A 14,930-nucleotide genomic window follows, 5' to 3' on the forward strand; every position below is an offset into this window, starting at 1 on the left:
GCCGCCCAGCGTCCGCTTCCCCTGAAGGCCGGAGACTCGGAAGCGGTATGCAAAGAGCACAGGATGGCGCTGGGGGTGGAGGTGCCCGGCCGGCGGTGGAGAGGTAGGCAGCAGAGCGCCGTGCTGTCCACGTCGGCTCCTGCGCTCAGACCTCTCTGTTGCTTATAAGCACACTTTTTCCCCAGTGCAGGAGTAACATGAAACCAAAGCAAGGTAGGCCTTGCTACCCGGGCCCCCAGGACCCTTGTCTGCAGCGTCCCTCCCTCCCGTCTCTGGCCCCCCGGCCCTGGTGGGGGTTCCCCGGAGACGAGGGCTGCTCACTTTCTCTGACCACATGGTTTCCGCTTCTGCGTCTCTCGTTTCCTAGGCTGATAAAAATACTGAGCCCTAGAGGCCCCGGCTTCCTCTGACCCCCTGGTGCCAGGCAGCAGGCATCCTGTCCCCACAGTGGGGGCGGGGAGGGGCTCAGGGATCCCCGGAGGTGACTCAGTGCCTACTGTGGAACCAGGGCGGTGGAAGTGTGTGCATCTCTGCTCCCTCAAGATGGAGCCAGGAGTGGGGTATCCGTGGAGGAGGCATTGGGGTTCACTTTGAAAACAGGGTTGGGAAAAAGACTAGTGAGATGGAACAGGGTCAATCTGGAGACTGGCTGGGGTAGGGGCAAGTTTGGGTTAAGTTAGGAAAAAGAGTTGGGTGCAGTGGCCCATGCCTGTAATCTCAGTACTTGGGAAGCTAAGACAGGAGAATCAGGTTTACAGCCAGCCTCAGCAACAGTGAGGCCCTCAGCAACTTAGCAATACCCTATTTCAAAAAAAAAGGGTATCCCCATACTTGGGAGGCTGAGACAGAAAGATTGCAGGTTTGTAGCCAGCCTTGACTTAGTGAGATCCTCTTTCAAAATGAAAGAATAAAATAGAACTGGGGGTGTAGTTTGAAGATAGAATGCCCCTGGGCTCCACCCCAGTACAAATGAATAAAACTGGGTGTGGTGGCACACAGGCCTGCCATCCCAGTACTTGGGAGGCTAGGATAGAAGGATCACAGGTTGAGGCCAGCCTCCACAACTTAGTGAGACCTTGTTTCAAAACAGAAAGTAAAATACAGCTAGGTGTATAGCTCAGAGGTAGAATGCCTCTGGGTTTAACCCCCATTGCCACAAAAAGTAAAAATAAAAATTAGATACATAACTTTAAACGGCTGGAGGGTATAGTTCAGAGGTCAAATGCCACTGGGTTCAATGCCCAGAATGAATGAAAGAAAGAAAGAGAAAGAAGAAGGAAGGGGCCAGGTGTGGCGGCTCACACTTGTCATCCCAGTATGAGGCAGGGAGGCTGAGACAGGAGGATCTCAGGTTCGTGGCCAGCCTCAGCCACTTAGCGAGGAGCTCTGCAACTTAGCCCGGTACAGTGGGGCGCGCTAGACCCAGACAAGGAGGGTCCAAGGAGGGAGGGCGCCTGGAGCAGCTCTGGAGAGAGGCGGGTGTGTGGAGGGGAAGCAGAATGGCCGGGCGGAGGCTGGGAAGCTGTGCAGGAGGAGCTGCAGGTCCTCAGAAGCACAGGTGCCAGAAGCAGGTGGTGAAGAGGGCCCAGGAAAGCTGAGGTCAGGAACTTGGGCTTGGAGGAGCGGAGCGCGCTAGGAGCCCACACTGGAGCGAGAAGAAAATCAGTCTTCTGATGCCGGCTCCGTGCTCAGCAGCCTTTGTTCTATCAAGAATCCTAAACTGGAGCCGGGCGTGGTGGCGCACGCTTGTCATCCCGGCGCTTGGGAGGCTGAGACAGGAGGATCGTACGGGTTCGAAGCCAGCCTCGGCTACTCAGTGAGGCTTCCAGAAACTTAGTGAGACCCTGTTTCCAAATAAAATATGAAATAGGTCTGGGAGTGTAGCCTGGAAGTAGAAAGCCTCTGGGTTCCATCCCCAGTACCACAAAAAAAAAAAAAAGAATCCTAAACTGGGCAACGTGGCATGCGCCTCTAACCCCGAACAAGGGAGGCTGAGGCAGAGGATGGCAGGTTTAACACCAGCCAGCTGGAGCCGGGCGTGGTGGCGCACCCTTGTAATCCCAGCATTCAGGAGGCCGAGACCCGAGGACGGCAGTTCGCAGACAGCCTCAGCTTTAGTGAGGCCCTCCGCAATCTGTTTCAAAAAAAAAGAAAGAATAAAAAATAGGGCAGGGGGGTGTAGCTTGGAGGTAGACTAGCCCTGGGTTCCATCCTCAGTACCACAAAAATAAATAAATAAATAATAGGGCTGGGGATGTAGCTCAGAGGTACAATGCCCCTGGGTTCAATCCTTAGTACCACCAATAAATAAATAAATAAATAAATAATAAAAAGGGCTGGGGGTATAGCTCAGAGATAGAATGTCCCTGGGTTTAATCCCCAGTGCCACAATGAATACATAATATGTACATACATGCATACTTATATACATTAATACATAATAAGTAAAGGGCTGGGAGTATAGCTCAGAGGTAGAATGTCCCTGGGTTCAGCCTCCAGTACCAAAAAAAAAAAAAAAGCCAAACCCCGAGGACTCCTCTTCCCAAGTCAGAACACTTCTTCAACAAAGCCAACCATGAAAACCTAGAAATATTATACTTTTCCCCAACCTTTCCGTATAAGAGCTGGCTGGTAGGAAATTCTCTGAGCCAGGCATGATGGTAATCTCAGTACTTGGGAGGCTGAGACCAGAGGATCACAAGTTTGAGGCCACCCTCTGCTACTTAGGCCCTCTGCAACCTAGTGAGACCCTGTTTCAAAATAAAAAAATAGTGTTGGGGGTGTAACTCAGAAGTACAATGCCCCTGGGTTCAATGCCCAGTACAAAAAGAGAGAGAGAGAGAGAGAGAGAGAGAGAGAGAGAGAGAGAGAGAGATTGAGAGAGAGAGAGAGATTGAGAGAGAGAGAGAGAGAGAGAGAGAGAGAGAGAGAGAGAGAGAGTTTGGGCTACAGGGTGGGTTTGAACATCATTCTCTTCTGGGCAGAGGTTAAGCTTTTGGGTGGACAGGATCCTCAGGAGAGAGAGAGAGGAGAGACCAGAAGAGCCCTGAAGGTGATCAGATGAAGAGAAGTCAATAAATGAGGGACCCGGGCGTGGTGGGCGCGCTTGCAATCCCAGCACTTGGGAGGCTGAGACCGGAGGATCGCGGTTCGCAGACAGCCTCAGCTTCTTAGGGAGGCCCTCCGCAACTCAGTGAGACCCTGTTTCGAAATAAAGAATAAAAATAGGTCTGGGATGTAGCTTGGGAGTGGAATGCCCCTGGGTTGCATCCCAGTACCAGAAATAAATAAATAAATAAATAAATAAATAAATAAATAAATAAAGGATGTAGTCAGAAGAGTACGGGAGGTATGTGTCAGGCGAGGTGGGGTACACCTGTAAGCACAGTACTCCGGAGTCTGAGACAGGAGAATCACAGGTTTGAGGCCAACCTCAGCAACTTAGGGAGACCTTGTTTTCCAAATACAAAAAGAAAAGGGCTGAGGGTGTAGCTCATAAGTAGAATGCCCCTGGGCTCGATCCTCAGTAACACACACACACACGCACGTGCACACACGCACATGCACACACACACACACACACACACACACACACACACACACGGGAGGATGTGCAGGCGGAGCCTGGGACACCACACTTGGGGCCTCAGAGAGGTCTGGTAGGTGAGAGTTGAAAGATCCTTTGGGTTCAGGAACGAGACGGTTACAAATACTGAGAACAGTTTCCATTCCTTGGAGCGGCAGAAATGGCTTCGCACAGGCCGCGGCCGAGTGGGAGGGAGCGAAGGCGGCGCTGGGCGCGGAGTCACGGAGTGAGGATGCGGCTGGTAAAGAACCGTCCCTTCATCTGCCCACGGGCGCAACACACGAGGAAAATCTTACCAGTTCCTGAAAAAGCGGTTAGTCGAGGGGTCTAGCGTTTTGAGACAGCCGCGGAAAGGGAAGATGCGAGCTGGAACCGACACTTGAAGGAGAAAGAGTGCGGGCCAGCGTTTTACGTGTTTATTACCAAGCAATAAAATCGAATGTGCTCATAAAAGGAAGGGAACGCACGTGGAGAGAAAAATATAGTGTAAATATGTAAGAAAGGTAGAAGAGAGCCGGGCGTGGTGGCGCACGCTTGTGATCCCAGCATTTGGGAGGCTGAGACTGGAGGATCGCGGTTCAAGGACAGCCTCAGCTTCTTAGTGAGGCCCTCCGCAATTTAGTGAGACCCTGTTTCAAAATAAAGAATAAAAAATAGGGCAGGGGGGGTGGGTCAGAGGTCAAATGCCCCTGGGTTCATCCCCAGACCTGTTAAAAAAAAAAAAATTGAAGATAATAAAGAAAGAAGTGGAGACTCTGATAAAAGGATCCGCCTTCCCAGATGCAGTGGTGCACACCTGTAATCCCAGTACTTGGGAGTCTGAGAGAGGAGGATTGCCAGCTGCAGCAATTTAGCAAGACCCTGTTTCAAAATATTAATAATAATAGCCGGGCGTGGTGGCGCACGCTTGTAATCCCTATGCTTGGAAGGCTGAGACAGGAAGATCGCACAGGTTCGAAGCCAGCCTCAGCTACTTAGTGAGGCTGTCAGCAACATAGTGAGACCCTGTCTCCAAATAAAATATAAAATAGGTCTGGGAGTATAGCCTGGAGGTAGAAAAGCCCCTAGGTTCCACCCCCAGTACCACACAAAATACAAATACAAATACAAAATACAAAATAGGGCCTGGAGTGTAGCTCAGAGGTAGAATATGCCTGGGTTCAATCCCCAGTACTGAAAATTAATTAATTAAAAATAAAAAAATTTAAGCCAGGTATGGTCGTACATATTTGTAATCCCAGTACTTGGGAGGCTGAGCCTGGAGGATCGCGGTTCGTGGACAGCCTCAGCTACTTAGTGAGGCCCTCCGCAATTTAGTGAGACCCTGTTTCCAAATAAAGAATAAAAAAATAGGGCAGGGGGCTGTAGCTCAGAGGTAGAATGCCCCTGGGTTCCATCCCCAGACCGCCCCCCCCCAAAAATGCTAATGGGCTTGTGAAATTGTTGAGACTGGGCTCGAACTTGTGAGCTCCCGTCTCAGCTTCCTAAGGCCTGGAATTATAACTGTTTACAACCAGGCCTGGCTGTATTTCTAGGTTTTATTTAATATTCTCAGTTGTAGTTCTAGTTTCTGTGACATGGCTTGGGGAAGAGAAATTCTAGTTCCTATTGCTTATCTTGGGGGAAATGAGGGGTAAGAGACAGGAGGGAAGGAGACGGTCTGCGGTCTTCCACTATCATTTGTTTGTGTGTTTCTTTGTTTGTTTGCAATGCTGGGAATTGAACTCAGGGTGCTCTACCACTGAGCTACATTCCAACCCCCCCCCTTTTTTTTTTTTTTTTGCAGATCTGGGGATGGAACCCAGGGTCATTCGACCTCCGAGCTACACCCCCTGCCCTAGTTTTTATTCTTTATTTTGAAACTGGGTCTCACTGAGTTGCAGAGGGCCTAAGTAGCTGAGGCTGGCCGTGAACCGCGATCCTCCAGTCTCAGCCTCCCGAATGCTGGGATGACAAGCGTGAGCCACCATGCCTGGCTCCAACCCCTTCTTTTTCCCTGTGGTACTGGGGAGTGAACCCAGAAGCATTCTACCTCTGAGCTATACCCCCAGCCCTATTTTTGCCTTATTTTTTAAATTTTGAAACAGGGTCTCACTAATTTGCAAAGGGCCTCACTAAGAGCTCAGGCTATTCCCAAACCTCGATCCTCTTGTCTCAGCCTCCCAAGTACTGGGATTACCATGCCCAGCCAACTCCCTTTTAATCTTCTTTTTTTGTGTGTGTGTGTGGTACTGGGGGTGGAACCGAGGGGCTTTTCTACCTCCGGGCTATACTCCCAGACCTATCTTATACTTTATTTGGAAACAGGGTCTCACTAAGTTGCTGAGAGCCTCACTAAGTAGCTGAGGCTGGCTTCGAACCTGTGCGATCCTCCTGTCTCAGCCTCCCAAGCGCGGGGATTACAAGCATGCCCACGCCCAGCTTCCTTTTAATCTTCTTATCCCCACATCACTGATGGTTTTCCTCTTGGCTCCTATTCTTTCCTTTTCTCTACTTTCTGTTTTCCAATTCTTTTCCCTTTCTCTGTGTTTCTCTTTTCCGGGAGATTCCCCCCTCCCCGTTGTTTCTCTCTAATGAGCCAGTGGACCTAGAGACCTCAGCTAAGCCACACAGAAGTAGCGTGTCCAGAGCTGGGCAATATAGCCCGTGCCCATAATTCCAGTACTAGGGAGGCCGAGGATAGCAGGTTCGAGGCCAGCCTCAGCAACTTGTCAGGCCCTGTTTCCAAACAAGAAAGAAAAATGGCTGTGGGCGTGGCTCCGGGGTAGAGCACCCTTGGGTCCAATCCCCAGTATCACCAAGAAATAAATTAATAAATGGTTGCAATTAACAGAGAGAGAAAGAGAAAGCGAAACTTAGGTCAGAGAGGAAGACGGAATATCCAGGGCCAGAAAGGGGAAGGCAAGGAGAGGAGCACTGGGAGCCAGACAGGAAGGCAGGCCGGGCGGGCCGGGCTCGGTGTCACGGGAGTTCAAGAAGTGCTAACGCGCTCTCCTTGCGATGGGCCAACCTTGGTTTCAATCTCAGTTTCAGAGGTTGTGTGAAATTTGGTTTCTTTCTTGGGGGAGGCCAGGAGTTGGTCTGGGGCTTTCCCTGGGTGGGAGGGCCTCATGACCGGAGTCTTGTGCCCCAAGTCAGGGAAAGATGGTCTTTATAGTGGTCTCTGTGGAGAAACCAGCGAAATCTCTGAGACCTCCAAACGAGGCTCGGACTCGAAGGTAGCCTCAGAATCTGTTGAGGGATTGGATAGCACCTTTGATCTCAACCCAAATCACAGCTCACATTCACCCCTGGTGGGAACCCTCACCAAATCGTGACCCCTCTCAGTCAATAAACCCCAAATAAATGTTAGCCTCTAAACCAACCCCACTGTGTTTCCAGGGTTCATCTTGAAATGGACTCATCCTCAGCCCTAAAACCAAGCGTCAGTCCAAGTCGCAAACCTGAAGCTGAACTTTGTCTTACTTTACCTCACCACTCGCCGATCCTTCCACTTAAGGATTTGTTGAGCACCTACTATGTGCTGAGCCTTGTTCTAGACAGTGGCAAAGGAGTGAGAAGAGTTTGTGTTTTAGTGCAGCCAGGTAGAAAAGAAAGAAACCAAAGGGCCGGGATAGTTTGTTCAGTGGTAGACCACTTGTCTGTCTGTCTGTCTGTCTGTCTGTCTGTCTGTCTGTCTGTCTCTCTCTCTCTCTCTCACACACACACACACACACACACACACACACACACACACACACAAGTATATTGGTGCTGGGGATGAAACTCAGGAGCTTTCTACCCCCAGGCTACACTCTCAGACCTATTTTATTTGGAAGCAGGGTCTCACTAAGTTGCTGAGAGCCTCACTAAGTAGCTGAGGCTAGCTTTGAACCTGTGCGATCCTCCCGTCTCAGCCTCCCAAGTGCTAAGATCACAAGCGTGCGCCACCACGCTCAGCAATAAATAATTTTTTTTTCTTTTGGGTGCCACATGCTTGTAATCCCAGTGCTTGGACAGCTGAGACAGAAGGATCCCAGGTTTGTGGCCAGCCTCAGCTATTTAGTGAGGCCCTCTGCAACTTAGTGAGACTCTGTTTCAAAATAAAAAATAAAATAGGACTAGAGTGTAATTCAGAGGTATGCCCCTGGGTTTAGTCCCCAGCACAGCAAAGATAAATAAATAAATCGAGGCTGCAATCAGAGTGATGCAAATCAAAACTACCCTAAGATGTCACCTAACTTCAATTAGAATGGCAATAATTAAAAACAAAAACAAGCCGGGTGTGGTGGCGCACGCTTGTGATCCCAGCGTTTGGGAGGCTGTGATGGGAGGATCGCGGTTCGCAGACAGCCTCAGCTACTTAGTGAGGCCCTCCGCAACTCTCAGTGATCGAATGTCCCTGGGTTCCATCCCCAGACCCGCAAAAAACAAAACAAAAAAACAATCATGTGTGACTTGAGCCATTTGGAACAAGGACAGGGCAGGGGTGTGGGGGGAGGGCTGCTAAGAAGAGGAGGAAATGGGCAGAGAGAAGCCTGCAACCAGCCAAGGGCACAAAGGTATCATAAACCCTCGCTCTTCAGGGAAGCGACCTCCCCCTCCTTCTCTCCGAATTGCCTATCCCTTCTCTGGAACCCCTGGGCCTGACCCCGCTCCCTTTCCCAGAACTCAGCTGCCTGAGCCCCCAGCCTGCGGTCCTGTCCTCGGCCTCAGCCTTTCCTGCCTTCAGCTGAAACGGCAGCATCTTCTAAGTCCTGGGGGGCTTCCCCGCGCCCAGGCCCCGGCCTAGAACCCGCCCGCCTCCCGCCACGCTGCCTGCCGCTGCCGCTTCCTCTATAAAGGGACCCAAGCGCCCTGGCCCAGGGGCCCCGCAGCAGGTGAGACGCTCCGGGCTGCCCTCGGCCAGGGGCCGCGCACCGCCTGGGCCTGGTGGGCGCATCTCCATCTGTCAGGCTCTCGGTCCCTGTCATTCATTCTCAGTTTCTCTCCCTGGCTGCTCCCTTCAGATCTCTTTCGCTTTCTGTCTCCCTCCTCCGCTCACCTGGGTCTCTGCCTGCCTGTCCCTTGTCTGTCTCTCTCCCTGTCTCTCTGGCTAGTTTGTCTGTGGGCTAGGCAGGCAGGAGGTCTGTCTTCCGTAGCGTGCCCCACCCTGCTCACTCTCTCTCTCTCCCTGCAGGTTCTCCCCATGGCACCACCTGGTTGGCTCTCCCTCCCCGGGGTGCTTGGCGCCCCCCTCCTCTTCCTCTTGGGGCTTGCCCTGCCGCCTGGGGTCCAGGTGAGGCTCTGGAGGACAGGGGTTGCCGGGGTGGCTCCTCCACCTGACCCTAGAGCCCTAGAGCCTCTCGATTTTTCTCCCCTAGGGACTCCCCGGGGCTGGCCTCTCGCCCTCTGCTGCACGGACTGCTCAGCAGCACCCCCAGAAGCCTTCTGCCCGCGGCACCCTCAAACCTGCCGCTCATCTTGTTGGTAAATTCCCACCTGACCTCCCAGACACGGGCCCTCCTCCTTACCACCCCTATCCAGGGATCCAAGTACCCCCCACCTCTCCCCAGGACTTCCCTTACCCCTAAAGACAGGGAAGGGCTGGGTGCTATGGTGCACGCCAGTGATCCCAGCCCTTGGGAGGCTGAGACAGGAGGCCTGCAGGTTCTAGGCCAGCCTTGGCAACCTACTGAGACTCTGCAACTTAGTGAGAACCTGTTTAATAAGGGGAGGGGGCTGGGGTGTCTCTTGGAAGTAGAATGACCCTGGGTTCAATCCTAGTACAGAGAGAGAGAGAGAGAGAGAGAGAGAGAGAGAGAGAGAGAGAGCGCGCATTCCCACCGCTCCCGCAACCATCCCCTAGGAACTCCGTAGCCCCAGGTCAGCTTCCTCAGGATGGAGACCTCCGCCCTAGACCACTGACCTCCCCCATCCTCGCCCCCTGTGGCTCTTCCTAGGAGACCCCAGCACACGGAACACGCTGCGCTGGAGGGCGAGCACGGATCACGCCTTCCTCCGCCACGGCTTCTCTTTGAGCAACAACTCCCTCCTGGTCCCCACCAGCGGTCTCTACTTCGTCTACTCGCAGGTGGTCTTCTCCGGGAAAGGCTGCCCCTCCAGGGGCACACCGACCCCTCTCTACCTGGCTCACGAGGTCCAGCTCCTCTCCTCCCAGTACCCCTTCCACGTACCTCTCCTCAGCGCCCAGAAGTCGGTGTGCCCGGGGCCACAGGGGCCCTGGGTGCGCTCAGTGTACCAGGGCGCTGTGTTCCTGCTCACGCAGGGCGACCGGCTCTCCACCCACACGGACGGCGTCTCCCACCTACTCTTGAGCCCCAGTGGTGTCTTCTTTGGAGCTTTTGCTCTGTAGGACTTGGAAAACTCCAGAAATCCCCCCCCAAAAAAAAAGATTGCAGGCCCTTCTCCCCAGTTTTCCTCCATTCTGACTGTTTATGGGGTAACCACCACCTCTCCTTCCCCATCCCAAGAGCCTCAATTCCTCCCCAGGAAGGCACCTGGAGCTTTCAAAGAAAGAATTCCAGGCACTCCAGGGGGCCACACCTCCCCCCAGGACCCCCGGATGTTCACCAGGAGTTCTAGCCGCCTAGGAATTTCGGGCACAGACTCTTCTGCCCTCCGTGGTCTAGCTGGAACCTGGCCCCATGCAGAAGAGGAGCAGACACCTGGGGGAGCCTGGCTGGATGCTTAGAGGCAAGGGAGGGGGGCTATTTATGAAGGGAAAACATTAAATTATTTATTTATGGAGGCTAGAGAGGGGGGAGCGACAGAAAAGACTTACAAAAGGAAGAGAATTAGATAGGCCCCAGCGAGGAAGGGCAAGAAGGCATGGACGCAGAGCTCATCCCCAGAAAGAGGAGAGGGGGCAGCCAGGCGTCTGCAATCCAGGTACTGGGGAGGCTGGGACAGGAGGGTCGCAGGTTCAAGGTCAGCCTAGGCAATTTAGCGAGACTCTCCGCAACTTAGCCAGACCCTGTTTAAAAATAAAATTTTTTAAGGGGTTGGAGGTATAGCTTGGAGGTGGAATGCCCCCTTGAGTTCAACCCCCAGTACACACACACACACACACACACACACACACACACACACACACACACACAAAAGATAGATAGATAGATAGATAGATAGATAGATAGATGAGAGAGAGAGAAGATCTGAGGGACCAAGGGGCTTTGGGAGGAAGCTAATAGTTCTAATGCTGGCCACTGCCTGGCTACATACCCACAAGGAGCCATCTGTACCCTCAATTAAGCTAAATAAACCTCTTTTCTCTGAAACATTGTCTCTTATGTCTGTCTTTCTGTCTGGAGTGTGTATGGGGGATATCCCAGGTCTCTCTAGCACATGGAGGGAGGGTCAGAGACCTGAGGGGGGCTATGAGCAGTTCAGGGAGACAGAGATGAGGGGAGCTCCTGGCACATGTGGGTTGGGGGGCAGCCCGACTGCTGCAGGGCAGTGGAGGAGAAGCTTCCAGAACAAGGGGAAGGCGGGGGCAGGGTCTGGGGGGCCAGGAGCCTCTGGGAGCTACGGCTGAAAAGTGACCACACAGGAGGGTGGGGGAGTGTCCAGGACTCTGGAGTGAAATAAGGGCCCCGGCTACAAGATGGAGCATGACAGGTGCTGGAGCGGGATAGCCCCCGGAACTAGGGGTACGGGCACACGCCCGGGCTCTGAGAAGTGGCTTCACGAGCAATAGGAGGGGGTCTCAGAGTCCCTCAGGAGCCAGGACTAAAACCAGCAGGCAGGTCAGAATGTGAGGAGAGAGCTGGGCATGGTGGCGGTGTACTGCAGGCTTGTAATCCCAGTTCTTGGGAGGCGGAGACAGGAGGATCGCAGGTTCAGGATAGCCGAAACCAACAGTAAGACTCTTACCTAGCAAGACCCTCTTTCCAAATAAGAAATAAAATCGAGATGGGGGTGTAGTTCGAAGGTTGAATGCCTCTGGATTCCATCCCTAATACTACAAAAAAAAAAAAAAAAGAAAGAAAAGAAAAGAAAAAAAAGAGAGAAAGGAGAAGGGAAAAAGGAGAAGGCCCACCTCATGGGATCTGTGAATCCCCAGGGCTGGTTTCATGCCCTCTGGGACTGTCCCAGGCTTGTCCCTGCTATCTTCACCCCACCCCTGGTGCCCCCAGTCCCGAGCTGCCCTGCCTCCACCTCCCTCTCCTGGGGGACCCAGATAGATGACTCCCCCTTGTCTTCCCCTCTCAGCCCAGTCCCTCCTGTGAGTCCTGTCTGGGAATCAGAGGGAAACAGCCCACAGAGCCGGTCCTCCAAAGAGATGGATGGAGACAGCAGGCATTAGGGGAAGGGAATCCGGGCATGGTGGCACAAGCCTGTAATCGCAGTACTTGGGAGGCTGAGACAGGAAATTGGCAGGTTCAAGGCCAACCTCAGCAACCTAGGGAGGCTCTGCTTCAAAAATTTAAAAAGATATATACAAAAGGGTTAGGGTTGTAGCGCAGAGGCGGAATGCCCTTGAGTTCGATACCTAGTACCCCCAAAAAGAGAAACGGGCAAGGAGGTCCAGTTTCCAGGGTCCTAGGGTCCTACACATGTACTGGTAACTGGTCTAAAACGCTTGCTTGCCGCAGAATCTGGGTGAGGAAGCTAAAGGGTATCCTTACTCCTTGGGTGTCCCCAACTTTCCAAACCCCCGCCCCCGCGATGGAGAAGAAACCGAGACAGAAGGTGTAAGGGCCCACTACCACTTCCTCCAGATGAGCTCATGGGTTTCTCCACCAAGGAAGTTTTCCGCTGGTTGAATGAGTCTTTCCCCGCCCTCTTCTCGCGGGCTATAAAGGCAGCTGCGTGCACACTCGGCCAGCAGAGGCTCCCTCAGCCGGGACACCAGGGGACCAGCCAGGAGGGAGAGAAGGCACTCCGGACCCCTGTGGAATAGCCCCAGACAAGCAGCCAGGCGGGCAGGCTCTCTTTCTCTCTCCTCCTCTGGCCCAGGGTTCCACAGCTGCCTCTGCAAAGGACATCATGAGCACCGAAAGCATGATCCGGGACGTGGAGCTGGCCCAAGAGGCGCTCCCCAAGAAGGCGGGGGCGCCCCGGGGCTCCAGGCGATGCCTGTGTCTCAGCCTCCTCTCCTTCCTGCTCGTGGCGGGAGCCACAGCGCTCTTCTGCCTGCTGCACTTCGGGGTGATCGGCCCCCAGGGGGAAGAGGTAAGCGCCCTAGACCAGAGGAGGGAGAAAGAGGGTGCTGGAGAGAGGCGGGGTGGGGAGAAGAAAATGTGGAGGAAGGTGGGGGGCAGCGACAGATACGGAGAGAGGGGAAGAGGGAAGAGAAAGACGCAGGCTGTCTGCACTTGGGAGATGCTCACTCAACAATTGTTCAACGTGTGAATGAATGAATGAATGAATGAATGAGAAAGATACACATAGAGAGACACCCAGAGAGATGTCTGGGTGTGGTCGAAGAGACAGGGAAGAAAGTGATATGAGTGTGAGGCAGAAAGAGATGTAGGAGATAAGAGAGATAAGAGATGGGAAAGAGATAAGGAGAGTCTAGGGAGAGATAAGGGGTGAAAGGAGAGATAAGGAAAGCAGAGGAGAGATGAGGAGAGTAGAGAGAAAGATAAAGAGATAAGAATAGGCTATCTGAAGGTTCTTACTTACAAGGAAGGATGGATGGATGGATCGATGGATGGATCGATGGAAGGATGGATAAATGGAGAGAGAAAATCACACATATGGGAGCCAGATAAGCAGCCTGTGGCTTCTCCTTTGGGGCTGACAGATCTTCTCTTTCTTTCCCCCAGCAACTTCTGAATCGCCTCCCTCTCATCAGCCACGCAGCGCAGACACTCAGCCTCAGTAAGTGTCTCCAACTCCCCCCCAAGTCGGGGCGGGCTGGGGTGTCCTGGGATGGAAGCTGTGGGGGAAATTTAGAGTTTTAGCTGTGGGAGGAGAAGGAATGGAGGACAAAGTAGGCAAGTATTAGCCAGGCATGGTGGTGGTGCACACCTGTAATCCCAGTTCTTGAGAGCCTAAGACAGAAGGATCATAGGTTCAAGGCCAGCCTCAGCAAGTAGTGAGCCTCTGCTTCACAATAAGAAATAAAAAGTAAAAGGGCTGAGGGTGTGGATCTAAAGCAGAATGCCCCCGGGTTCGATCCCCAGTATCTTTTCAAGTTTAAAGGTCTCGTTTTTTTCTTTCCTCCTTAGGATCGTCTCAAAACACCTACGACAAGCCTGTTGCCCATGTTGTAGGTAAGAGCTCCGAATACGTGTCTTAGGGAATAAAGCCGATGACGGAGGGAGAGGACGGGGGTGCTGCATTGGGCTGAGAGTGGACAGCCGTGGGAAGGAGTCCAAGGCGGGGCAGAAGCGGGCGTGATGGTTCATACCTGTCATCCCAGAACTTGGGAGGCGAGACAGGAGGATCACAGGTTCGAAGCCAGCCTAGGCAAATTTAGGAGGCTCTCAATAACTTAGTGAGACCCTGTTTCAAAATTAAAAATAGGTCTGGGAGTAGAGCCCAGAGGTAGAACGCCCCTGGGTTCACTCCCTGGTAACACACACACACACACATACACACACACACACACACACACACACACACACACACGGAGGGTAGAGGAACTGCAAGGTCTTCTGGGGCTGAACTTCAGGGTCAAATGGGATGTGGGAAGACATGGGACAGGAACCGGAAGTGGGGTGAGCAGATGCTAAGAGCGCGCTGACAGGGTCACACTGACTCACCTCTCCCTCCCTCGCTCGCCAGCAAAACAGCAAGCCCAGGAGACTCTGGAGTGGCTGAACCGCCGTGCCAATGCCCTCCTGGCCAACGGAATGCAGCTGATAGACAACCAGCTGGTGGTGCCCCAGGATGGGCTGTACCTCGTCTACTCTCAGGTCCTCTTCAAGGGCCAAGGCTGCCCCTCCTACCTGCTCCTCACCCACACCGTCAGCCGCCTCGCCGTCTCCTACCCCAACAAGGTCAACCTCCTCTCCGCCATCAAGAGCCCCTGCCCCAAAGAGAGCCCGGAGGGGGCCGAGCTCAAGCCCTGGTATGAGCCCATCTACCTTGGAGGAGTCTTCGAGCTGCAGAAAGGAGATCGACTCAGCGCTGAGGTCAATCTGCCCGGCTATCTTGACTTCGCAGAGTCGGGGCAGGTCTACTTTGGGGTCATAGCCTTGTGAGGGGGATGGCTGCCCGTCTGTCCCCTCCCCCACCCACCACACTATTATCATGGGCTCCTTCAGACCCCCTCATCCTTTTCGGGTTTAGAGAGGGGACGAGGGAGCCAGGTGCAGTGACTCCACACCTGTAATCTCAGTACTTGGGAGGCTGAGACAGGAGGATCTCGGGTTTGAAGCCAGACCTCAGCAACTCAGTAAGACAGACCCTA

At 53.2% G+C, this 14,930-nt stretch overlaps 2 protein-coding genes across 4 annotated transcripts; both read left to right on the forward strand.

Annotated features, from left to right (window-relative positions):
- Positions 1 to 8,753: 8,753 nt before the first annotated feature.
- LTA (lymphotoxin alpha) lies at positions 8,754 to 9,920 on the forward strand (the record flags this gene model as incomplete). Its single annotated transcript, XM_080710152.1, has 3 exons — positions 8,754 to 8,843; positions 8,929 to 9,034; positions 9,508 to 9,920. The coding sequence occupies 3 exons, from the start codon at positions 8,754 to 8,756 to the stop codon at positions 9,918 to 9,920; spliced, it is 609 nt and encodes a 202-aa protein (XP_080566278.1).
- A 2,636-nt stretch (positions 9,921 to 12,556) lies between these two features.
- On the forward strand, positions 12,557 to 14,721 carry TNF (tumor necrosis factor; the record flags this gene model as incomplete). Of its 3 annotated transcripts, XM_080710468.1 has the most annotated exons (4): positions 12,557 to 12,742; positions 13,339 to 13,393; positions 13,744 to 13,788; positions 14,303 to 14,721. In XM_080710468.1, the coding sequence occupies 4 exons, from the start codon at positions 12,557 to 12,559 to the stop codon at positions 14,719 to 14,721; spliced, it is 705 nt and encodes a 234-aa protein (XP_080566594.1). The 3 variants fall into 3 exon arrangements, with proteins under 3 accessions (XP_080566594.1, XP_080566595.1, XP_080566596.1); XM_080710469.1 differs by lacking the exon at positions 13,339 to 13,393 and having other exon boundaries at positions 12,557 to 12,794; XM_080710470.1 differs by lacking the exon at positions 13,744 to 13,788.
- Between the last annotated feature and the right edge of the window lie 209 nt (positions 14,722 to 14,930).

The sequence above is a fragment of the Muscardinus avellanarius genome (assembly GCF_963383645.1).
Source record: "Muscardinus avellanarius genome assembly, chromosome: 14".
Lineage (NCBI taxonomy): Eukaryota > Metazoa > Chordata > Mammalia > Rodentia > Gliridae > Muscardinus > Muscardinus avellanarius.